At 66.5% G+C, this 23088-nt stretch overlaps 2 protein-coding genes across 2 annotated transcripts in view; one reads left to right on the forward strand and one right to left on the reverse strand.

Annotated features, from left to right (window-relative positions):
* GET4 (guided entry of tail-anchored proteins factor 4) overlaps nucleotides 1–3049 on the forward strand; it is a 15453-nt gene extending 12404 nt beyond the window's left edge. The window contains exons 9-11 of the mRNA XM_039876384.1: nucleotides 1088–1145; nucleotides 1264–1477; nucleotides 2262–3049. Of these exons, the coding sequence (XP_039732318.1) occupies nucleotides 1088–1145; nucleotides 1264–1477; nucleotides 2262–2347 (358 nt within the window). The 3' untranslated portion in view covers nucleotides 2348–3049. The remainder of the gene's footprint in view (nucleotides 1–1087; nucleotides 1146–1263; nucleotides 1478–2261) is intronic.
* Nucleotides 3050–5296: 2247 nt separating this feature from the next.
* ADAP1 (ArfGAP with dual PH domains 1) overlaps nucleotides 5297–23088 on the reverse strand; it is a 42973-nt gene continuing 25181 nt past the window's right edge. The window contains exons 3-11 of the mRNA XM_039879210.1: nucleotides 21235–21326; nucleotides 17088–17170; nucleotides 10570–10682; nucleotides 9810–9956; nucleotides 6882–6965; nucleotides 6603–6648; nucleotides 6017–6108; nucleotides 5703–5931; nucleotides 5297–5620 (exon numbers count right to left, since the gene is read on the reverse strand). Of these exons, the coding sequence (XP_039735144.1) occupies nucleotides 5592–5620; nucleotides 5703–5931; nucleotides 6017–6108; nucleotides 6603–6648; nucleotides 6882–6965; nucleotides 9810–9956; nucleotides 10570–10682; nucleotides 17088–17170; nucleotides 21235–21326 (915 nt within the window). The 3' untranslated portion in view covers nucleotides 5297–5591. The remainder of the gene's footprint in view (nucleotides 5621–5702; nucleotides 5932–6016; nucleotides 6109–6602; nucleotides 6649–6881; nucleotides 6966–9809; nucleotides 9957–10569; nucleotides 10683–17087; nucleotides 17171–21234; nucleotides 21327–23088) is intronic.

Raw genomic sequence — 23088 nt, forward strand, 5'->3', positions numbered from 1 at the left:
CATCAGCCTCTTAACAGTTTGTCCCCAGTGCTGGACGCGGGACGCGTCCCGCCCGCTCACGCCACGACCGCGCTCTTCGCCGCCCGAGCATTTCGTTTCTGGTGCCGTTGTGAGCGGTCGTTCTGTGGGTCCCCTTCCAGTGTGCATCGTGTGCAGAGATGCAGAGGACTTTATACCTTGGTTTCGTGTCTTGTAACTCTGAGGAATTCATTTATTACCTCTAACAGCTTTTAAATTGAGTCCTTGAGATTTTCTATATAGTCATGTTATTTACAAGCAGAGATCATTTTCTTTCTTTGTTTCCAATTCAGACGCCTTTTCTCTCTTTCTGCCTAAGCGCCCCGGCTAGGACCCTAGGACCCCAGTGCAGTGGTGGGACCCGGCGCCCCGGCCTCGCTCCCGGTCTCAGGAGGAGCGTCAGCTGTCCGCCACTGAGTGCGATGTTCGCTGTGGGTTTTTCACGTATGGCCTTTACCACGTGGAGGTCGTTTGTTTCTATTCCTGTTTTGTTGAGTGTTTTTGTGAAAGAGTGTAGAATTTTGTCACGTGCAGTTGGGGCATCAGTTGCGACAGCCGTGCTTCTTCCTTCGCGGGTTACCGGGGTGTGTTACGGTGGCCGATGTTGGCGTGTCGAACCGGCCTTGCGTCCCAGGACCGAATCTCACTTGGCCGGGGCGTAGGACCCCAGCGAAGCAGCCGAGGCGGGTCCGCGGCGCTCCGCGGAGGGGCTGCGTGCGTTCACCGTGCGTTCACCGTGCGTTCACCGTGTGTTCACCGGGGCGTCGGTCTGCGGCGTTTCCTGCGGTGTCTTTGGCTCCGGGTCAGCGTCGTGCTGGCCTCGGGGAGTTCGGAATCGGTCCCCCGGCAGGGCTTGGGCGAGTCTGAGGACCGGGGCAGCCTCGTTTGGGTGCTCAGTCCCGGGCCTGCCTCGTGGGACCGGTGCTGACCGCCCCGGGCTGCTTGCTCGCCGTGGGTCTGCTCAGACTGTGTGTCGCTGCGTTTTAGTCTCGGGCGTTGCAGGCCAGGTTTCTGACTCTGCCTTCAAGGCCAGGCCACTTCCCCAGCATCAGGGCCCGTCTGCCCTCAGCTGGGTTCTGACACGGACCTTCCCCCAGGCCAAGGCCAACACGGCCCTATGTTTAAAGGTGGGTTTTATAGCCCTTAACGTTTTGTTTTGAGTCGGTAAATCCTGTTTCACAGAGTGGAGAGTTCGCAGGCTTGTGCCCCTGGCCTGTCTTGCTGCCCCCCGCCATCCTCCTGCAGATCTGCAGGAGGCTCATGCTCCCAGTGTGGTGCCGCGCGTGCGTCCTGGCCGCCCCTCATGCCCTCACACACGGGGCTGCTGCAGGTGACACGGGCAGGCCCAGGCGGGACTTGTCCCACGGAGCTCGGTCGCACTGCTTCATCGCGCTGCTGCTGTCAGCGTGGCCCTTTGTCCCTCAGTGCGGACCGCACAGCTCGGGGGATTCCGGGCAGGGTGGGTGGGCGTCGGCATCTGACGCCCAGGACAGTCTGCCGTCTCCGAGGTCACCGGAAACGCTGTTTCCCCTTGGACACAGGTTTGAGTTGTTCCTAGTCCACTGCAGCGGCCATGCCTCGTGCCACCGGCGCCACTCACGCTGTGCCTGGGCCTCCGCAGCCTGTGTCCCTCCGTGTCTGCCAGGCCTGGGCTTCCTGCGTCCCTCCTCATCACAGGTGTCCTGCCCTCCAGCCCACTCACTTCCGTGAGGGCTGTGCACCCAGCGCCCGAGCCGAGTTGCAGACCAGGGAGGTTTCACACCTGCGTGACTGTCTCTTTGTCTGATCCCTTGTGTGGTCTACGGGGATCTTCACACTTAGATCTTGTACTGGCGTAATTGTTCTTTTTGGATAGAATTAGATAAATAAAAGGGAAGTGTCAGCCGTGGTGGCACCCATGGGTGACACCAGTTAACGTCAGCCTTTGGATGTGGCCGTGTCGGGGTGCCACGTGACCGTGCGTGCACGTGCGGTGGACAGCAGCCCTCCCTCTGCTTGCCCCGGCCGTCTGTGACGCTGTTCACTGACACCTCTTCAGGCTTCTCGGGGTGGCTGAGCCCTGTCCCCACCCAGTCCCCACTGACGGGCACTTAAGGCCTCTTCTCTGCTGCCAGGCACTACAGCGACCCCCTAGGCGGTCCTCGGGGAGACAGCCGTGGGGCGCAGGTGGGCGGGGCGCAGCCGTGGTGGGCGGGGCCGCCATGGGCTCCCGAGCCGCTGCCCTGACTCGCCTTTGCTTCCAGGGAACCTTCTGAGCAGCCTCATGGGCTCCTCGGAGCAGGAGGGCGAGGACAGTCAGGACGACAGCAGCCCCATCGAGCTGGACTGATGCCGCCGCCACGGCCACCTGCGCCAGGAGGCTCCGCCCAGTGGGTGCGGCTTCGTGCACGAGCCTGGACGCGCTCCGGGGACCTGCGGCAGTGTGCGCATGCGCGCTGGCTGGGCTGCGGGGCCCGCCACGCAGGGCTCCTCGGGTTGACCCACAATAAAGCACAGGCTGCGTGCCACCACCCGTTCCCAGTCCTCTGTTTCTGGTTTGCTTTGGGAGGGCCGCGGCTGGCACAGGCGCCCGGTGCACGTGGACGTCCTGCGGTGGCCTGGCCCCCTGTGTCCTGGAGAGCGCCCTGGCGCCTCTCCGTGCCAAACCCCGGGAGCCACGGCCCGCCACCGAGCGCAGGGCCGCCGCAGCGGCCTCCTGCAAAGGGAAGCGGCGGGGCTTCTCACCTCTGAGATGCAATATTTATTTCCCTGGGTGGCAACTCCTTCGACCTGACGTTTTAGGTTTTATCCAAATGAGCAGCCCAGGAACAAGCAAGTGTGTTCTTTCTCACTGATGCTGCATCAGCTGTTCCCAGGGCCGTTACAAAGGGGGACGCTTTATTTTTTCACAATTAAAGTAAGAGTTGTAGATTGGTACACAGCGATCATGCATGAGGAGGGGCGAAGTATATGGTTCTATTTACTGTAAAAACGGAATTTGAAGGTTTGTGTTAATTGTTGCGTTTAAATAAATCCTTTATACTGGGCTTTACGGCGCTGGTCCTTTCTGAGTGAGCTGGGGCCGGGCTGCCGGCTGGGGTGTCAGAGCAGGCTGCTGAGCCCCAGGTGGGGACCTGGGCAGTGGACGCCACCTGGGGCCAGTGTTGGCCGAGACTCGCTTCTTTTGTATCTGGAGTAACCAGATGTGCTACAGGCTAAGGCTGCAGGGGGTGCTGCACTGAGCCCCCAGTAGCGAGGGGCCGGTGGGGACTGCACTGAGCCCCCTAATAGTGGGGGGCTGGTGGGGACTGCGCTGGCCCGTGCATGCTTGGAGTCCCCCACACACCAAGAGGTTGTTTGGGAGGGAGGTGTTGGATGGGGGCCTCGAGGAAGGGTAAGGTGGGGCCCTGAACCCCTGATGGATACCCGCTAGTCCTGCTTGTTTTGAAACCATAGTGGCACCCACACAGCTGACGTGCTCGTGGGCAGGTGGGGCAGGGTGTACGCCGATGTCCGCTTCGCCTGGGCCAGCACTAGACGCGTGCGGAAGCAGCCTGCCGGACAGGTGTGCGGGACGCATGTGGCATACCCGCACACACCTGGTGTCACACCCCCTCGACGCAGGTGATCCCCCCACGTGTCGGCTCCTAGCAGATCGCGGCGCTCACAGCTGTCAGCCCGAGCACGCAGGAGCCACACGGGCAGCTCGGGCGGGGAGGGGGCCTGCGTAGCATCACTGTTCTCCGAGAACACGGTGAGCGCCCCGTCCCAGCGGGGCATGCTGTCCGTGTCCCCGTTTTTTCCTCAGCCTGGGGCAGGCTCGCCGAGGTCGGTCAGCGTGACGGGGTGGCCGCCTGTGCTGACCGCATGGCCCACCGTCACCACCCGACGATCAGGACTGGGAGCGGCCCCCGCGTGCAGGTGTGCAGCCAGCAGTGTGACCATATGTGTGAGACCCCCTGGGCGTGCAGCCAGCAGTGACCGTGTGAGACACGCCCCTCAGTTTGGGAGACCCCCCATTCGTGACACGGTTGTCTTGCTAGTGCTGTTCCCTGGGTCCCGCACGAGGGCATGCCCGCACTTCCAGGGTCCGGGGGGTCTGGACCCCTGCAGGAGGGCCGTGGAGGGGTCCAAGGCGCCCGGGGTTCATCTGACCCAGGACGAGTGTTGCTGCTTTGGACCAGAGGCAGAGACGGGGCCGTGCGGGTGGGCGGCATCCCGTGGGAAGGCACGAGCCGGCTGCCTCCCCTGAGGTGGGCGTGACCCTGCAGCTGTCCTCACCCCCGCCTGGCTGTCTGGGGACCCTGCCCTGGCAGCTTTAGTTCAGCTCAGCAGAGACAGGGCCGAGGGGGGTGCCAGGGCCCCCTGCAAGTAGGGGATCTCATGCTGCCACCTGACTCTGTAGGTGCACCCCTCACCCTCCATGTAGGTTTACGGCAGGGCTGAGCTGGCGGGCAGACACAGAGGGCACGTGGGGTCTCAGAGGGAGGGCAGCTCGGGGGGGTGGCAGCTGAGCCCCTGACACTAGGCCAAGGCCCTCAGTACCTCCGCTGGGTTTGTGGCTGAGGCCAGTAGGAAGTTCCTTTTGGGGGCCCAGAGCCCCCACCTCAGCCTGCAACATCGATGGACCCCTGCTCGACACCAGGGCTCCCTTTATTCTGGGAAGAGGACACCAGGACGTCCCCCATGGTCCAGGGCTCCCCTGGGGGCTGTGCGTTGGCAGGACGGGGACGAGGCGGGTAACTCCCCTGCTGTGGGCTCCGCAGCTTCCTGGGGAGACGGGACCCCGGTGCAGCCCCCCTCCACTCCCACACACTCTCACAGGGCAGACTCGGGACGTCTCGGTGGCTGGAGCTGCTGCGGGGTGGGTAGCAGCAGGCCAGAGACTGCCACCCTCCAGGGATCACAGGCAGCAAGGTCACGCCGGTCAGCACCGAGCCGGGACCCGGCATGGGAGGCCCCCAGGGGAGCAGACGCGAGCAGACCCCCAGGTCCCCTGCCTGAGCCGGGCGTCCAGGGCCGCAAGGCCCGCATGCACACTCCAGGTCAGCCCCTTGAGGACGCGGCTGTGTCTTCCACACCAGCCCCAAGACCCCCTCGAAGAACACACGGCAGATGCTCAATAAATACTTTTGTTGGGGAGAGAGAAAGGGAGCCTGAGGGAGAATTCTGGGGCTGGTAGGGAGGAGCATGCAGGGAACCACCGCCCAGCGTCCCCCACAAGCCGAGCCTGGTTAGGCAGAAGAGTCCCATCTGAGAGGCTGCATGAGGCAACTGAGAGGTTAAGGGAGAAGCGCTGTGCTATACAAAGGTGGGGTGGCCAGGCCCCAGTGGAGTGGTCCAGGAGGCGGAGGGGGCGGGGTCTGGGGTGTCATGGGGCAGCAGCATGATGGGGTCAGAGATCAGGCTGGGCCAGGCTGGCCCACAGTGCAGTTTCAGAGAAACGAGTCCCAGTGGCCAGAGCTCCAGCCCCACCTGGCCACATCCGGGCTGCTGCTCAGAGCCGGGCTGGCAGCCACCACCTCCGTCCACAGGCCCCACGTCCTGCCACATCTAGTGCGTCCAGATTCCTCGGGCCTCGGAACCGCCTCTTGCTAGGGCTTGTGCTTGAAGTGGGCTTCCACTAGAAAAAGGACAGGCGTCTGGCGTCATCACAGCCACATGGCGCTGGGCGCGGTCCGCTGGCCAGCCCCGCCCGCCCTCACCTGCGTACTCCTGGGGCAGCATGGGCCTGTCCACCACCTGCCGGAAGGTCTCCAGCCACGCGCGCTGCTCCGCCTCCGTCTCGCAAGCCAGCAGGAACCTGCGCTCCGGTGTCACAATGGTGATGCCGTGCGGCCAGCGGTGGCCCTGGGTGGACGGCGGGAGCCTGTCCAGCACCGTGTAGCCACTCTCCCGGCTGCCGATGAAGACCTCCCCGCGGGCGAAGGCATCCTGCAGCAGGCACAGGCTGAGCCGAAGGGGCCCCCGCCCTCCCGGCAGCCCCCCACTCGGCCCCAGGGTCCCGGAGCCCCCCTACCAGCGGGTCCTTGAAGTACATGAGCCTCCTATCGTCCAGGGTGAACCAGCGCTTCCGGAAGCCTTCCGTCTGCTGTGGGACAGTGCGGGAGACTGGCCGGTGGGCCCGAGGCCGCCCCGCCCCGCTGACCACGGCTCCCCAGGGGGCAGGGTGTGCACCCATCCTTAACAGCAGGCCAGGGGCACTGCAGGGGTGCCTGGGCAGGTGCCCATCTCCCTACCCTGCACCTGGCAGCACCCTCCCGCCCAGGCTCCAGACGCAGAGGCCATATGGAGTCCTGGGCTCTGGAGTGGCCCTCGGCGGGGTTCTGGCGAGCAGGGCTGGCATGCCTGCATTCAGTGGTCTGCTGCAGAGGCAGACGACTAAGGAAAGAGCCCCTTAATTGAGTCCTGGCTCGTGGGACCTAACAGGGGCGTGATTTGGGCCAGGCCATCCACGCCCAGGAGCCAGCCCACCAGGGAGCACTCAGGAGGCCAGCCCTGTGGCCTCCTGGGTGCCTTCCGGCTTCTGACGCCCTATTCCCACATTAAGGTGACCAGCCGACCTTCTTGGACTGAGCCTGGGGCAGAAGCGGCGATGGGCGTACCTTGGCCCTGTCTTCTCATGTAACCTTCCTTCAGGTAGCTCCTGGTCTAACCCGACTTTCCTTCAGGCCCGGGAAACAGGCTCAGGGCCCGGTCCCACCCCGCCCCCTGTCCCCACCCTACCCCCCACCCCCGTCCTCCCCCACGGCCCCGCCCCTAAGCCCGAGGCCCCGGAACCAAGTCAGCCCACTGTGGTCGCCTCAGGGGCCTCAGGCAGTCCAGGTGGGCCGTGGGTCACCCCTAATCCACCTCCAGGGCCCCAGGCAACAGCAGCCACTCACGTCGGCGTCGCTGGCGCCCGGGAAGGCCACCTGCAGGTAGTGGAAGCGGGCGGCACGCAGTGCATTGAACCAGTCCACCATCTCCTGGGGGCAGAGCGGGGTGCGGGCCGCTGTGGGTGAGCCTGCCCCCTTGGGCGCCTCCAGGCCCACCCCCACGCGCGGCGCGCCCTCCGCAGGGACACGGCGCCCGGCCTCCTCGGGCGCACGGGGCACGGGCCGCTGCGAGGCCACAGACGCATCTCCGTGGATCTTAGAAGACGGATTTCATACCAAGTCTGTTCTGTAACCACAACGGACGGAGTTAAAAGTCAGCGACCCAAAGAAATCCGGAAAATTCACAGTTGTGGAAATTAAACGACCAACAGGTTAAAAGAAGCCGCCAGGGCGATGAGAAGCTGCTGGCGACAGACGAAAGCAGAAACGGCACGCGAAGCCCTCGCGGCCGCGGCGGCAGCGCGAAGTGGGGATTCACAGCTGTCTCTGCGGATGTCAAAAAACAAGAAAGACCTCACGCCAACGGCCTCGCTTTACCGCTGGAGGAATCAGAGAAAGAACCAGAACCCCAAGCCAGCGGACGCCAGGAAATAATAAAGATTGGAGCAGAGATAAATGAAAGAGAACAAAAGAGCAATAGTGAAAATAAAATTTAAAGTTGGTTCTTTGCAAAGATCAACAAATTGAGAAACTAGATAGACTCAGGAAAAAAAGAGAGAAGACTCAAATTACTGAAGTCAGAAATGAAAGTGGGGACAGAGCTACCGATTCCGCAGAAATAAAGAGTGTGCTGCGAACCACCGTACACCCCAGAACTGGATAATCTAGACGAAACACAAATTCCTAGAAACACAACGCCCACCGAGACTAAAACGCAGCGACACACAGTCTGAGCAGACCCACGGCGAGCAAGCAGCCCGGGGCGGTCAGCACCGGTCCCACGAGGCAGGCCCGGGACTGAGCCCCCAAACGAGGCTGCCCCGGTCCTCAGACTCGCCCAAGCCCTGCCGGGGGACCGATTCCGAAGTCCCCGAGGCCAGCACGACGCTGACCCGGAGCCAAAGACACCGCAGGAAACGCCGCAGACCGACGCCCCGGTGAACACACGGTGAACGCACGCAGCCCCTCCGCGGAGCGCCGCGGACCCGCCTCGGCTGCTTCGCTGGGGTCCTACGCCCCGGCCAAGTGAGATTCGCTCCTGGGACGCAAGGCCGGTTCGACACGCCAACATCGGCCACCGTAACACACCCCGGTAACCCGCGAAGGAAGAAGCACGGCTGTCGCAACTGATGTACCAACTGCACGTGACAAAATTCACACACGCTCTCAACAGAACAGGAAAAAGCCAAACACCCCTTAAGAGGAAGACCCACACCGGAGGCCCAACCCTTCCTGGCTTCAAAACAGACTCCAGAGCCCCAGCAATCAGGGCGGCACGACGGACAGACGGACAGGCCCGGGAGTAACCCGCACGCGCGGCCAACGACGCTGACGAGGGAGCCGTGAGCACTCAGTGGGGACCGTCTCGCCAGCACGCGGTGCTGGGGACTTGGACTCTTCATGCAGAAGAGTGAGGCTGGACCCCCGCTCAACACCACACACAAGAATTAACTCGGGGTCAATCACGGACCTAAATGTAACACCTGAAACAGTAAAACTCTTGGAGGAAAACACTATAATTTCCTGATCATAAAACCGAAGGCATAGGAAACACACGGAAAATGGGTCAGATGAGACTTCGTGACAGTTCCACATCTTTGTGCATCAAAGACACTGTGGACAGAGTCGAGCTCCCGCAGACGGCAGGGCACCTCTGCTGCCTGAGGAGGGGTCACCGCCCGGAGGACAGAAACTCCAGGCAGGAACGCAGCCCGATCCAGAATCGCACAAGGACTGGACACATTTCTCGGAGGGAGACGCACGACGGCCAGGACGAGAAGCGTGACGTCACTGGTCACTAGGGAAACGGGGCCAAGACGCCCACTCGCCACTGACCGGTGTGGCCCGTGCTGGCGTGGACGAGGGGTGCCTGGTGGCCACGAGCAGCCGGCCGCGGGGGCAGCAGGTGGACGTCGCCAAGTAAACAACATGGATTCATTCGCTCCGCAACTGAACTTCAGGTCTGTGCCCCAAAATCGGGTCTCCAAGAGGTGTTTGTGCCCCGAGCTCACAGCAGCCGCCGGGTGGGGCCTCGCAGGTGTCCGCTGACGGACGACTGAGAGACGCGGGGGGTCCCCCAGCAGTGGGGTGCTGCCCAGTCCTATAGACGGAGGAAACCCCGACACCTGGGTCCATGGCGGACCTCGGGGACAGTGTGCCGAGTGACATCAACCAGTCACGAAAGGACACGCGCTGTGTGAGTTCACTCATGTGCGGACCGGGAGCCGTCAGAGGTGCCCAGGGCTGGGGGGGTAGTGTGTGATGGGGACAGTCCCTGTTTGGGACGATGGCATTGCGGATGACGGCGGTGACGGCCACAGCCAGTGTGGATGTGCTTGTCGCCAGCGCACCGCCCCCGTGACACAGTCCCGATGGCCAGTCAGGAAAGCAGCCGGGGGGCGGGGCGCACGGAGCCCGCGTCCCATCTCAGGCCTCAGCGCTCTTCACTCTAAACCACGCGCGCGCACACGTGTGACCGAAACAACGTGAAGCCACAGCGACGAGGGGCCCCCCCGGGGACAGAAGGACGGCTGAGGGCTTTCTCCTGGCCCCCCACCCCGAGATGGCAGGTGGGGGGCAGTGGGTCGGCCGCAGGGCAGAATGTTGCGACTGCCCCCCCAGTCTGCGGCCACCCTCCCTTCCCCATGCACTCTGGGTCGCCAGCAGAGGACCGGCCGGCGCCCCTCAGGCCACGGAGGGCGGGCCGGTGGCCTCTAGCTCTCCCGAGGCGCCTGGCGGGGCTGCCCCAGCGCCACGGCCCGGCCTCGCACCCACCTTCCCGTCCTCGTGGTAGATGAAGATGTTCCGGGTGCTGTTGTCCTTCAGGTAGGTGACCTGCAGGCCGTGAGGGTGACCGATCTTGGCCGGCTGAAAGGTGGCGTTCAGGTGCTCGATCTTCATGACGGCCTTGGGCTCCCTGGCCTGGGAAGCGAGGCCGGGCCTTAGCACGGTGGGCGGCTCTGGGCGCTGGCTGCAGGCCGCTGTGCCGTGTGGCCGCAGGCAAGTCCCTGGCCCTCTCTGGGCCTGGGCTTCCTGATCTAAGCCTGCGGTACCCCCGCCCCCGAGGGGATGAGGACAGGCACTCAGCATCCGGGCAGACCGCCCCCAGCCCAGGCCCCCTCCGCACCAGTCCATCTGGTCTGCCCCACCCAGTGCCAGCCGCCCTCCCTCTTCCCATCGTACAGGTGCGGGGGGCACGGGGCTGCGGCCGTGAGCTGCCCACAGCTGTCTGGGGCAGGGCCTCCAGGACCCTCCCACCCCAGCGCACAGGTCCCCCCAACACGTACTGGCTTGGTGGGGTTCCTGCTGACCACAGCCAGTCCCCTCCCTCTCAGGCCCCACCCAGGCCTGGCCCCTGCGAGTGGCTATGACCTAGGAGTGGACGGGAGGGTCTCCAGGGGCCATGTCCCCAAGGGAGTGGGGGAAGCTGAGGACATGGCACTGCTGGCCGGGGGCCAGCGTCCAGCCACCACAGCCCCACACGGAGGGCCAGGACGACGCCCGCGGCCGAGCCCCCGCCCCCCGGCCGGCTCACGTCGCTTCTGTTGAAGTACTTCAGGGCCCCTTCGCGCTCCGCCAGCACGAACTTCCGGCTCACAAACTGCCCGCTGTCTCTGCCCCGCTTCCAGAGAAAGCCCTCGCGGTATCCTGGGGGAGGGGACGGGGTCAGCTGACCTGAGCCCAGCCCCGAAGGGAACGATGGGTGGACTCTGGTACCCAGGGGGACCCCACGGCCCCCACGGGAGGGGCGCGGCCGGGCGTGAGGAGAGTCTGAGCTGACCCGGCAGGGCCGCCTGTGCACAGACCAGGAGCTCACTGGGCCCAGGCCGGACGTCCCCGGGTGCTGGGGCCCAGGCCACCCACAGCTGGCCCCTCTGCCTGGTGCGGGGCTCCCGTGTGGAGCCGTGACGAGCACACGGGCTGTGAGCGTTGACTTGAGTACATCCCGCAAGACTACCTCTGGGGCGGAAGGGTGTCCGGACCCACGTGTGCTCTGCTGGGTCCTCGGCACCCGGCAAGTCACCTGTGTGTGAGGGGGTCTCGGGCGCACGTCCCGGACACCCTTGTGTCCTAGGCAGGGGCCCTCAGAAGGAGAAGGCGGCGCACGGGGTGGGGCGGCCTGACCGAGAACGTGCCCAGGGCCGGAGCCGGTGGAGCCAGCCTCGCCCACGCCACACCGTGGCCCCAGACCCTCCGTGGCACCCTGACCGCCAGGCCCCGAGCCCCGGTGCAGGCCGCCGAGGGCGCAGAGTTCAGTGGCCGTTACCGCAGGGTGGGAGCGCGGTGCCCCGGCCTGTCGTCTGGGTGGCTTCGCGGTCCCTGGGCCCGGGGGAGGGGCGCCGAGCGGCTCCACACCGGCAGTGTGCGTCATCGCCCAGGGACCCAGGGACGCCTCGTCATCGACCACACCGGTTCCGCTGCGGTGAGCGGCTCTGCCGTGCCCAGGCGCCCGTGTCGTCCTCGGGCGTCCTGCTCCCCAGGGCACGTCCCACGGCGGAGCCGCGGGGTCACCGCCAGGGCGTGCGGGCTCCCGGGGCACTGCCCGGCGGCTGTCCCTCTGCTCCTGCCCCGGGAACAGGCCTGTGGCCTCAGGCACTGAGCCCCCGTGAGGTGCCCCCGAGGGCTGGTCCACGACGGGAGGACGAGCTGTCTGGACCGGGCTGCCGCCACCGCTCACGCTGACCCCGCAGCCCCAGACCCTAACAGCAGCAGCTGGCATTTCACACGCACCCCCGCCCCCACTGCTGCCTGGGGGCCCCCTCCCAACACCAGAGGCAAGGGGTGCCAGATAGGGCCGGCTTCCTCTCCCCCCACGTCTCAGAGCCCGTGGGACGACGGGACAGCCCCAGGACACACGCGCGCCCCGGCTCCCTGCACGCAGCCCCAGCAGGCCTCATCCTCTGACGAAGCGGCTACCACTGCGTCCCCACCCGGAGTGGCTGCTGACCCTGTGCCCAGGGAGGGCACTGCTGGGAGGCCCTGGGCCTCAGGGTCAGGTCTGGCCGCTGACCCCGGGTCAGCCCGAGGCACAGCGTCTTCGTGAAGCAGGTGGGACTGACGGTCGCCGCCAGCACCCTGAGCACCGCTCGGATGGCCCTGCCCAGCGCCGGACACACGTCATCGTGCCTGATCCCCAGAAGGACCTCTGAGGCACGGCCTGTCATGGTCCCCATTGTGCAGAAGAGGAAACTGAGGCCCAGACCCTGGTCTGAGGTCACCTCACCAGCGGGGGCTGGAGCGGCTGCCTGTTTATGGCCACCCTGCCCAGCAGGAGCCCGAGCGGGGAGCCCATGCGCCGTCAGGCCTGGAGCCCTTGCCTGCGCCCTGCCCCAGGCCCAGCAGGTGGCAGCAGAGCCTCAGGACGAGCAGGGAGGCTGCCCCAGCCAGACAGGAAACACCTGCACAGGCCCCTCGGCCCCGGACGCCTGGATTCAGGCCCCACGACAGACAGCAGCAGAGGTGTGTGTGGATGGGCACTGGCCAGGGCCCCACCTCAGCCGGGCCCTTGCAGAGGGACAGCTGTCTGGCCTTGGCCTGAAGTCAGTGTCCTCCCTCAGCTTCAGAGTTCCCTGTGCGTGGGACATGGACACCTGCCCCACCATGCAGTGTCCAGCAGTGTGGCCCTGGCCTGAGGTGTCCGCCCCTCGGCCCACACGACTCCTGCCCGCCGGGTTGCACAAGGGCCCGCTCCAGACTGCACGCATGTGCCCAGCAGTGCCTCCTGGCACACACCCGGGGGCCGGCCGCAGGAGAGGGCTCGAGGGCAGTGCCTGATGCCGGTGGGCAGGGGACTGGGGCGCACACTGCAGAGTTTGGGGGGACGGACCTGTTCCGTACCCTGCCTTTGTCATGGCACAGCTGCGCCCCCAGCAAGCATGGGAGTCATGTGCGAATTACCCCATGTGTGTGCGTACGTGACACATTCGTTGTTTACCTAGATCAGGGACCACTTGGCCTTGCTCCGAGGGGACGCCCGGGCGGGTGCCGGTGTGGGTGCAGGCACCAACTTCACATGCCCAGCTGTGCCCAAGCGTGCACAGGCTGGAAGGTGTGGGGTGGCGTGGCCCCTGATGGCGTGTGAACGTGTGGGTGCGCACGAACATGTGTGCTGTGCAGACGTGAGGGTGCATGTGCGTGTCCTGGGGCTGTCCAGGGACAGCCAGCCCCTCCCCACGGTGACTAGCACCTCGAGGAAGGCAGGGGCAGCGGGGGGCTCCAGCCTCAGACTCCGGGTGCCCCCGCCCCCGTCACGTGGCCTCGCGTGCTCTCCTCCCGTCTGCTCACTCAGCGTGCATGCGGCAGCGGCCAGGAGCGTCCGCCGGCCTGGGCCTTGGCAGGGGCCGGCGGGCAGGACTGCGTTCCATGGGTCCTTGTTTTGAGCCGTGTCCCCATTTTGTGCACAAAAAATTCCAAGACCCAGAGACATTTCCTGGTCCCCGGAAGGTCACGTGGGAGCCAGCAGGGAACTGGGGACCGAGTCCCGGTCCCTGGCAGCGAGACAGCTGCAGTGAGGCTGGAGGGCTGTGGGCCCCCGGGGTCAGCGTGACCCGCGAGACCCACCTCCAGGAGCCAGCGCAGGGCACGCACGTGGGGAGACCCATGCTCACCGATGGGCTTGCCGGCTCCTGCCTGACCGGTCACGCAGACGCCCCGCCCCGCAGTCCAGGCACCTGGCAGAGCTGCGGGGGGCACCCCCAAGAGCACAGACGTCCATGTGCCCCTAACCCTGAGACCCACACACGGCGCCAGCACAACAGCAAACCCCCCTGGAAAATGCCGCCAGCAAGCAGCGCGGCCCCGCCCACCGCCTGGTTGGACCGCTCGGCACCCGCCAGCCAGCCTGGGGTGCCGTGGGCCCTGTGTGCCCCTCGCTGACGCCATTTAATGCTTCCGACAGCAACCTCGCACCGGGCACCACGTGCCCCACTGCAAGGACGGGAACCCAAGAGCAGTGGGTGCTGCCGCCCCCTCGGGAAGCTCTCGGCCCCGCCCGGGCCCTGGCAGGTGGGTGGGGTGGCAGCCTGACCTCCTCTCTGCACGGCCAGACTGGGGGTGCCATGAGGGGCAGGGAGACGGGGCTAAAGCCCCCGGGGCAGAGCAGGGGCCACAGCCTCAGCAGGAAGTGTAGTGTCTGTCAGTGACGGGGGCGGCCTGGGCGCCTGGCCCTCTGGACAACGGGGGGCATTGTCCACCATCAAAGGCAGCCATTGAGACTCTGGCTCAAGGCATGGGGGGGAGCCAGAGAGCTGCTGCCCAGGGTCACCCTGGCTGGCAAGGGCCGAAGGGAGCCCGGCCCATGACCTTGGCCGAGGCAGGAGCACAGGGCACCGGTGGGGGGCGGGGGAGGCCCCTGCCCACCTGGGGTCCACCTGGAACCCGGTGCCCTCTACACACACCGTGCTCCCTGACGCCAGGTCCTGCCCGGCCTGTAGCTCTCAGACCACACGCTGTGACCCAGCGGGAGAGGGCGGCAGGCCCTCGCCCCAGGCCCACCCCGGACGCAGCACGTCCACAACCACTGTCCAGGGCCCACTGCCCCAGGACACCCACGGCCACTGTCCAGGGCCCACCCCGATGCAGCACGTCCACGCCCACCGCCCCTAGGACACCCACGGCCACTGTCCAGGGCACGGCCGCTGCCTCGGGCGACACCGCTGACCCGTCGGCCGTCCTGTCCCTGCACCAAGCTTGTCCGCCGGCCTGTTTCAGGACCGCGCTGCTTACAAAGGCTGCTGGCCGGGCGTGCCGTCCAGCGTCCCTCAGAGCGTGTCCGACGTCCCTCACAATCTAGGCGAGGCCGTGTGTCCAGTGTGTGGTCACCCCTGCGACGGTGACAGGGGCCCAGTCTCCACCCGGGGGACTGGGTCCCTTTCCCTCTGCCCGGGGAAGGCTGCAGAGGCCCCAGTCCTGAGCGCCCTCCGGCCTCGCCTGAGTCTCCCTGCCCCGTGGAGGGACGTCCCGCTCCCTCCCGGGGATCTGCTGGGCTCTCCCACAGGTCGCTGTCCCTCCTCCCTGCCCCAACCGCTGCTCCCGTCCCTCGCCACAGAAATCCCTCTGCCCTGAGGGTCAGAGCCGTGTGACCTAGCTCAGACTGCCCAGCTGTGGTCACCGCAGCCCCTCAGACGCCAGGCTGCAGGCCTCCCCTGAGGCCGGGCAGGGTCATGGCCCGAGCTCGGCCGCGACAAGCTTCCCGGGCAGGTCGTGCACCCCGGCCCCGCCCGGTCCAGGCTCCAGCGCTGTGGTGGCCGACTGCCCCCAAGTGCAGCACCCCTGGGGCCCCACCAAAGCCAGGACGCAGCCCCAGCCCTGTGACCACGGCCCCCAGCAGCCCAGGCCCCCACCTCCAGAGGCCTCTCCCGAGCCCCACCCCCCTTCCTCCCTGGCACCCGGGGACTTCTGCATTCTGGCTGTGAGGATGCTCCTGTGAGGCCAGGGGCAGGGAAGTGCCCTGGGGATCCCAAGCTTCTCACACAGGGTTGGGGCGGGCCGGGGTGCTGTGTCCTCGGTGAGGGGTGGGGTGGGGTGAGGGAGGGGAGGGGGCGGGAACAGAGCGCTTTGTCCTGTCCCAGCCCGTGTGGGGCCTGAACTAGAGCAGCTGCCGCCCCTCTGAGGGGACAGGAGGCCCGTGAGGAGAGGCCTGGGCTGCTGGGGAGTGGCGAGGGGACCCGGTGCTCACAGCTGAGCTGGCGCGGGTGTCGAGGGCCAGAGCGTCCGCCGCGCCGGCTCCCCCGACGCCACCCACCAGCCGTGGCCCGGCCCGGCCCGGCGCCTGGAACTGACCCCGACAAAGCGCGGGCGCACCCTCCCACGCCGCCCTCTCCGGTCAGGCAGGCACCACGTGTCCCCGGCCGTCACGACACGGTCACAGGGCCACCCCCGGCCAGTCGCAAGTGGCGACGCGACCTGCCTCTCGCCTTCGGGAGCCACACGACCTCCCTCAGGGCTCCGCGTGACAGGGTTAAACGCTCCGGTCCTGCCGGAGTCGGTGGTGACCAGAGGGGCAGAGTGAAGGCGAGGACTGGCCGCACCCGTCGGCACCGACTGGACGCCGCCCCGGCCGGGCCTGAGCAGCACTCGGCACCCGTCGAGCCGCTGCCCGTGTTCCTTCGCCCGGGCTGCTGTGCCATGGCCAGCGCGTCCGGAGTGAAAAGGCACGTGGACGTCCCCCAGAGCGGTCGTGGCCGAGCCCTGTGCGAGGTCACGCGCCACGTCGCTGCCAGCCGCTAAGAGGTTGATGCCGGGGACGCACGGGCTCCGGGGCGAGCCTTCCCGGGGCTCGTGGGAGGGTCTCGGGGGCTGCGCAGCCGCAGAGGCCCACGCGCTCGCTCCCGCCCCGCGCTGGGCGGTGGAGGGGGACGTGGCTGCCTGGACAGTGCCGGAATCGAGCCACACACCGGCCACGTGTCGAGGCAGGGGACGCTGGGGAGATGACCCCGAGGGGCCTGCTCTGTAGGAGCACTGGCCACAGGCAGAGCCCTTCCCAGCCTCACAACCATGGGCCGGACACGGGGCCGGTCACGCGCTCGGGGTGGCCGGCGCAGAGAGCACAGAGGGTCCCCTGCCACGGACACAAGGAGCCCCAGCCGGCCACACCGCGGTCCTCCCGGCGCCCAGGTGCTGCTCCTGGCGGCAAAAGCCCCTGGGTGCTGATAGCCCCCGGCCTTGGGGCACCTCCAGGGTCCCTTCCCCGCCCCACACCTGGGCCCAGAGGCATCCTCCCCACGGGCACCCACCGCCCCCACAGGGCACCCCAGAGCAGAGGCGCCTCCTGGGCCGGTCAGGAGCCCAGCTGCAGCCGCAGCCCCGAGGGTCCCCACACCCCCCTCCTCGCGGCTCGGCTGTGCGCAGCAGAGCACTGAGCACAGGGCCACCCAGCTCCACAGCAGGCCCAGGGGCCTGATACGTTCAGACCAGTTAGCCGGCCGCCCAGGTTCCTGACGGTTCCGCGGCTCTGGGAGGGGACAGAGATGGAGACGCAGGCACGGGAAGGCAGGGACAGGGCGCGGGAGGCGGGCGCGGAGCACCGGAGCGGCCGTGTGGCCCCAGCCTTACCTGCGGAGTACGGCTCCTGCTTCTCGGGGTCCGTGAACTCCTGCCGCTCGTACTTGGCCCGGATCCACTGCTCCCGCAGGAGGCTGGTCAGAGGGGAGAGGAAGTCTGGCCCTGGTCCGGCCGGTGCCACGGGGACGCTCCCTGAGCCGGCCTGCGGGCCGGCTCCTGGAAGAACCACTGGTCAGGGGGCCTTGAGCATGTCCCCTGGCCTCGCAGAAGGCAGAGCTGGGCCCCCAACTTTGAGTTTTAAAACTGTTTGTGAATCAGTTTTAACAATACCTCTGCTCTCTAAAAAACTGAGATATAATTCATATACTATGACCCATTTAAAGTGTTCAACTCAGTGGTTCATAGCACATTCACAAGGTGTGCAGCCGCCACCACTGTCAAGTTCCAGAACATTCCATCAGAAACTTGTAGCCCCGGCCCCCCGAACCACAAGCCCCCTTCTGGGCTCCGTACCCCCTGAAGGCCCCCCATCGGGAGGTGGTGCTGGCCCAGAGGCAGCAGCTCGGGCTCTGGCGGCCGGGCAGGCCCAGGAGGTTTGCTCTGCGGGGCACCCCAACCACACAGCCCTCTGGGCCCCTCTGCCTCTGCCACAGCTGTCCTCACAGGTCAGGCACCCCGCGAGCCCCGCCTGCCACTCGGGACCCAGACTGCTCCCCATGGTCTGTACCCCACAGGCAGCCACGTGGACACACAGCACCTGTGCCCTCAAACCCCTGCCCGGCCCCACCCTCCTCCCTCCAGTGCCCACGAGACCCTCCTCAGCCTCTCCCCGGTGGACACGACCCCTCTGAGCTAGCAGCCTCCTCCCCGTTCCCCCGCTCGGCCCTCCGCACCCCCGCGTCCACCACACATCCAGCTCTCGGGCGGGGCGTGAGGTGGCATCACCCTGTGAGCTGAGGTGCCAAGACCCCGACCCCAGACGGCCGCCGTGGCCTTGGTTTCTCTCTGACTCACACAAATTCAAACCGACCCCACGGCAGACGTGCCCTGGGCCGTGGCACGGGCGTCCCTCCCTCTCTGGGCGACGCAGGCCCCGGGCTGCCAGCCCTAGGCCGAGGGCGGGCCTGGCCTCACGCTTCCTCGTCCCCAGGCAGGTACAGGGACCAGGTGGGACGGGAACCCTCTGGCTTCACGCCGGCCGCGGTCAGCCAGGACACTGTGCCCGGCGCCAGGCGCGCTGGGGCCGGTCCACTCCCCGCCGCAGCGCCCACCCTCGGCGCAGGCTCTGGGGACCCCAGCCCTGGGGTGTGCGTGAGTGTCCTGGGCTGCCATGACACGTTACCGCACACGGGCCACTTCCCCCAGCCGGGAGCCCTGGTGGCCACGGTCCCCCCGCTCCGGGGCCGCCGGCCTCCAGGTGTGCGGCCGCACGCTTCGGTCCGCCGCCTCCTCGCGCGGCCTCCGCCCTGGGCGTCCGTGGGTGACCCTCTCCCGCCTCCTACGAGGACACCGGCACTGGACTCTGGGCTCCCCCCAAACCCAGCCCGGCCCATTCGAGATTCTCCACTCCATCCGCGAACGAGGCCCCTTCACGGCCTGGGTGACAACGTGGCCTGTCTGTGGGGGACGCCCGCACCCCGCCTGGCAGGGCATCAGCCCCTGCCGCCCCGTTTCTTGTCTGTAACACCAAAGCCTCTCAGGCCTGGCACAGATGCTTCCAGAAGCAGCCGCAGGAGGGCCGGGAAGCGAGCATGACAGGTGCGGGGGTGGGGGTTAGTCCTCATCCTGTTTGGCGGAGTTGTCCAGAGCCCCTAGGTCACCGTGGGGACAGGCCTCACAGCCCCCGCCACCCCCCTTAGGGGCTTGGGGTCAAGGTGGGTCCCCCTCGACCCAGAGCAGACTAGGGGCTGGGACTGGTGCGGGCAGCTACTGCTTCCCAGAGCTGGGAGGGCAGGGGGCGGCCAGGTGTGTAGGGTGACCAACTCCCACACTGCCCCCCGTGGGCATCTGCTGAAGTGGCCCCGTCTCCCTCGGCTGCTCCCCGTCAGTCTGGACCCGACCACCCGCCCTGGACGTCTTCCCACCCCCACCCATTCCAGCATCCTCCGAGTGGAGAGTCTCAGGACACCCTGCCCGGAGGTCAGGGCTGCTGTGCCTCCTGGGCAGGTGACCCCGTGGCACCACGGGTTTCCTTGCTCCCCAGTGAGCAGGGAGCCCGGGCGGTTCCTTTCGACTCTCGAAGCACAGTGGGGACACAGGGTCCTTATGCTCAGCCCCACAGGCCATGTCACCACCCTCGTCTCCGTCCGCCCTGTGCCCCAGGACCCCCTCGTCCATCCATGTGATTCTGAGGCTGTTATGGGTTGAACTGTGTCCCTCTCACCCAATCTCACACTGGATCCCCAAACCCCAGGCCCTCGGATTGGCCCTAACTCGAAATTGATGGTCGCAGACTCGTAAGTGAGGACAGGGTGGGGTCATCCCAGGCAGGGTGGACCCCGACCTCGTGTCCTTACAAACGGGAAACCTGGACGCAGGGCGTGGAGGGCCGGCCGTGCGAGGACGCGGGAGAAGGCGGTGTCCACACGCCCAAGAGGGGCCAGGACCGGCCTGTGCTCACAGCCTCCTGGACCGGGGACAATGGACTCTGTCCTGTGAGCTGCTGCTCTGTGGTGCTTTGTCCCCAAGGCCGTAGGAAGCAGCGCAGCACACTCCTCACAGCAGGGACGCTGCCCACTGGGGGCCCTGAGGGAGCCTTTGTGCTCCAGGGCAGCGTCCGAGCCTTGGTGGCACCAGGCCCGGGGCTCCTATGAGAATCTAGCGCCTGAGGATCTGAGGCGGAGCCGAGGGGGTGATGCTGGCGCTGGGCGCGGCTGCAGATGCAGAGGGAGCTTCGCTCACTCGCCCACTGCTCACCTCCTGCTGTGCGGCCCGGTTCCTCACAGGCCACTGACCAGTACTGGCCCCCGGCCCAGGGGTTCGGGACCCCTGCCCTAGAACACCCCTGGGGCCCGGGGAGAGGGGCACCAAGTGGCCACGCTGCCAGGAAGCTGGGGCTGCTCACCGCGCCTCTGAGCCAGGGCCCTGCCCGCTCGCCCGGGTCACAGGAAGTGAGCGGGGACTGGTGTGACTGCCTCTCCCCACGTCAGGCTTGACACTCAGGGCACTGGGGTGATACAGGAAGTTTGAGCCCCGGCCACCCTGAGGAACCAGCCAGCTAAAAAGGACCCTGACACGGGACCCTCAGAGCCTCAGACGGGGGGAGGGCAGGGACCGCTGCGTCCAGAGGACTCGCTCTGGGCCAGCTCGGCCACAGGCCTCCCCTCGCCTCGTTCCGTCCCCATGACGCCCTGGTGCCAGGCGGCGCCCCGCCCAGTCTACAGCTGGGGACCCGCCGAGGGCCACTGCAGGTCTGTCCTGCACAGAGCCCCACGAAGTCTGCACCGCGGGGGGCCACGCCCCACAGCGCACACCTGCTACCATCCTCACCCCTCTGCAGGACACAGGCTTCGCGCCCGCACCCACCTGTGCCACGCACAGCACCGCAGGGAGCCCGGACACCCCCATGCCCCAGGCCTCCGCCGCCTGGCAGGGCTCCTCGGGGCCTGGCCTGAGTGTCTGCTGCGTGTGGGGACATGTCAGGCTGGCTCCCTAGAACCTTCACCCAGTGGAGGCTTCTGGAAGGCAGGGCCTGCCTGGGAGACGCCCGGTCATCTGGGGCGGGGCCCTGACCACACACGCCGCAGGGGGCATGCCTCAGGGACCAGGACGTCAAGGACCTGCTGAGCAAACTACAGGGACACAGGCTGGTGGGCCAGTCTGCCCCGTGTCACAGGCTCGGACAGGCGGGAAACACGGGCTCACAGAGCAGCTTGCGCTGGGGGGAGACCGTCACATCTCAGGGGTAGTTGCCTGGTCTTGCCGGTTCACAGTGAGACCTGGGGCCCCGGGTCCCCCCAGGAGCCCGGGAGCCCAGGCCCCAGCCCGAGCTGCTAACAGCAAACCGTCTCCCTTCCCTGGCCCTGGCCCAATGCTGAGAACCAAATCCAGGCGGGGCGGTCGGTGCCCCGGGGTGGCGGGGGGTGGGACCCAGGTGCCCGCATGGCGCGGCCCCTGCCCTTGCCCTGCCCTCCGGCCAGGAGGGACACCAGGCCCCCCACGCTGCTTCCCGGCACCTGACAGGGCCTCGGACACTCACTGGCAGTCGGAGGGCGTGGGCCGGTAGTAGAAGGGCGGAACGCGGGACTCGTACGTGGCCTTTGCAGCGCTGTTCCCCTGGGAGGCCATGAGCTGCAAGAGAGAGGACGCGGTCAGCGGTCAGTGTGCCTGAAGGCCGGCCGCCGACCCCGGCCCTGACGGACGGGAAGTCCCACCCTCCTGTCCAGGGAACGTTGGGAGGGACGGACCTGCCCTGCCCCTGCAGGCGGGGGCCCTGGAGAGGCTGCAGAGAGGGCCACGTCCTCAGGGCGGTGTCCCAGGTGCAGCCCACAGCCGCCCGAGACGGCAGGTGCCCTGCTGTCCCCCGGCAGAAACGCCCCGTGGCCTGGCTTCTCACTCAGGGGACCCGTGATGTGTGCCAGACACAGGGAGCGCCCTGGAGGCAGGCCCGAGAGCCAGGACAGCCAGGCCAGCAGAAGCTGACGGCCCTCGAGGCAGACAGACTGCAGACACCAACGGCGTGATTCCAAGCAGGAAACCACACGGATGGAAAGGAACGGCGTCGGGGGAGGGGGTGTGCAGGTGACAGGGAGGGGCTCTCCAGGAGGTGACACGCCAGGTGTCCCGGCAGGAGAAACAGCATGTGCAAAGGCCCTGCGGCTGGGACGTGCCCGACGCGCGGGAGATGCCCCGAGCCGTGGCCGGGGGCGCGGGGAGCCCTGCGGTGCCTGGCCACAGAGGCCTCGAGACAGGGACGAGGGTAGGATCCTTGTGTTTTAAGCCTGCTGCTCCCTGATGCCCTGGGAGAGACCCCCCCAAACTCAGCCTGCTTCAAAGACCAACTGAAAAAGCCACAAATAAGACACTTTAGCAAAAGGCTGCTGCCAAATTAGAGTTCGACAGTCAATCCCTTTTCTGCACGAAACGTCGATCTGCCAGCAGGTGTGACGGAAGGGAACAGCGGGTACGGCAGGGACCGGGCGACCTGCCTCAGAGCCAGCTGACGAGAAAGGTTCAGTTTCACAGAGGAAAACTGTGCCCGAGGCAGCGACGAAGCGAGAACAGACACACGACCCCGGGGAGAACATTCTGCCCCCACGCTGATCCCGTCGTCGGCGCGAGTCTCCAGAAACAAAGGAAAGAGAACCAAAAACTTTTTTGACGTAGTAATGATTCTGAAGTTCATTGTAAAATTAAGAAGCAAAAATATCCTAGAAAATGCTGAAAACGAGGGCTCGTCCTACCAGATACTGAAGCCTGTTACGGCCACGGGGAGAAGCAGGCACGGAGCAGAGCCGGACGGCGCGGGAACAGCCCGGCGGAGCTGACATCCCGCACGGGGCAGAGCCCGTGACACCAGTGACCGCGCAGCGGTGGGGAGACGTCCATTGTTTGATGACCAACCAGTTGGTCATTCACGGGATCAGGAAACAGAAACCATCAGAGAAAAGCAGAACCAGAGATGCCTTCCAGCGAAATAGAAGATTTAATGTCCAAAACGAAACGGCAGGAGTAGTAGATAAAAATCATAGGATGATCAGAAGAAGAATCGCAGAACGGAGGAGAGCTCTGTGACGCCGGGAAATGGCCCCTGAGCTACGACGCCGAAAGCACCGGTGGCAAACGGGCCCCTTCGGAGGCGAAGCTTCCGTGCCGCCCCGGGCACCGCCGAGAAGTGATGGGGCGAAGCCCACAGGGAGGTCGCGCGCCATGGGATTCCGTTTGCACGAAACGTCCAGAACAGGCGGATGGATCCACGGGGACAGGAGGCAGACGGGTGGTTTCTGGGGGTGGGGGCCCCCTCAGAGGGCATGGAGATGTTCTGGAACCAGGCCGGGGGTGGCTGCAGGACACTGAACGTGCCAAATGCCACTGAATCATTCGCTTTAAAATG

This window comes from Pteropus medius, unplaced genomic scaffold (assembly GCF_902729225.1).
Source record: "Pteropus medius unplaced genomic scaffold, Ma_sr-lr_union100, whole genome shotgun sequence".
NCBI classification, from domain to species: Eukaryota; Metazoa; Chordata; class Mammalia; order Chiroptera; family Pteropodidae; genus Pteropus; species Pteropus medius.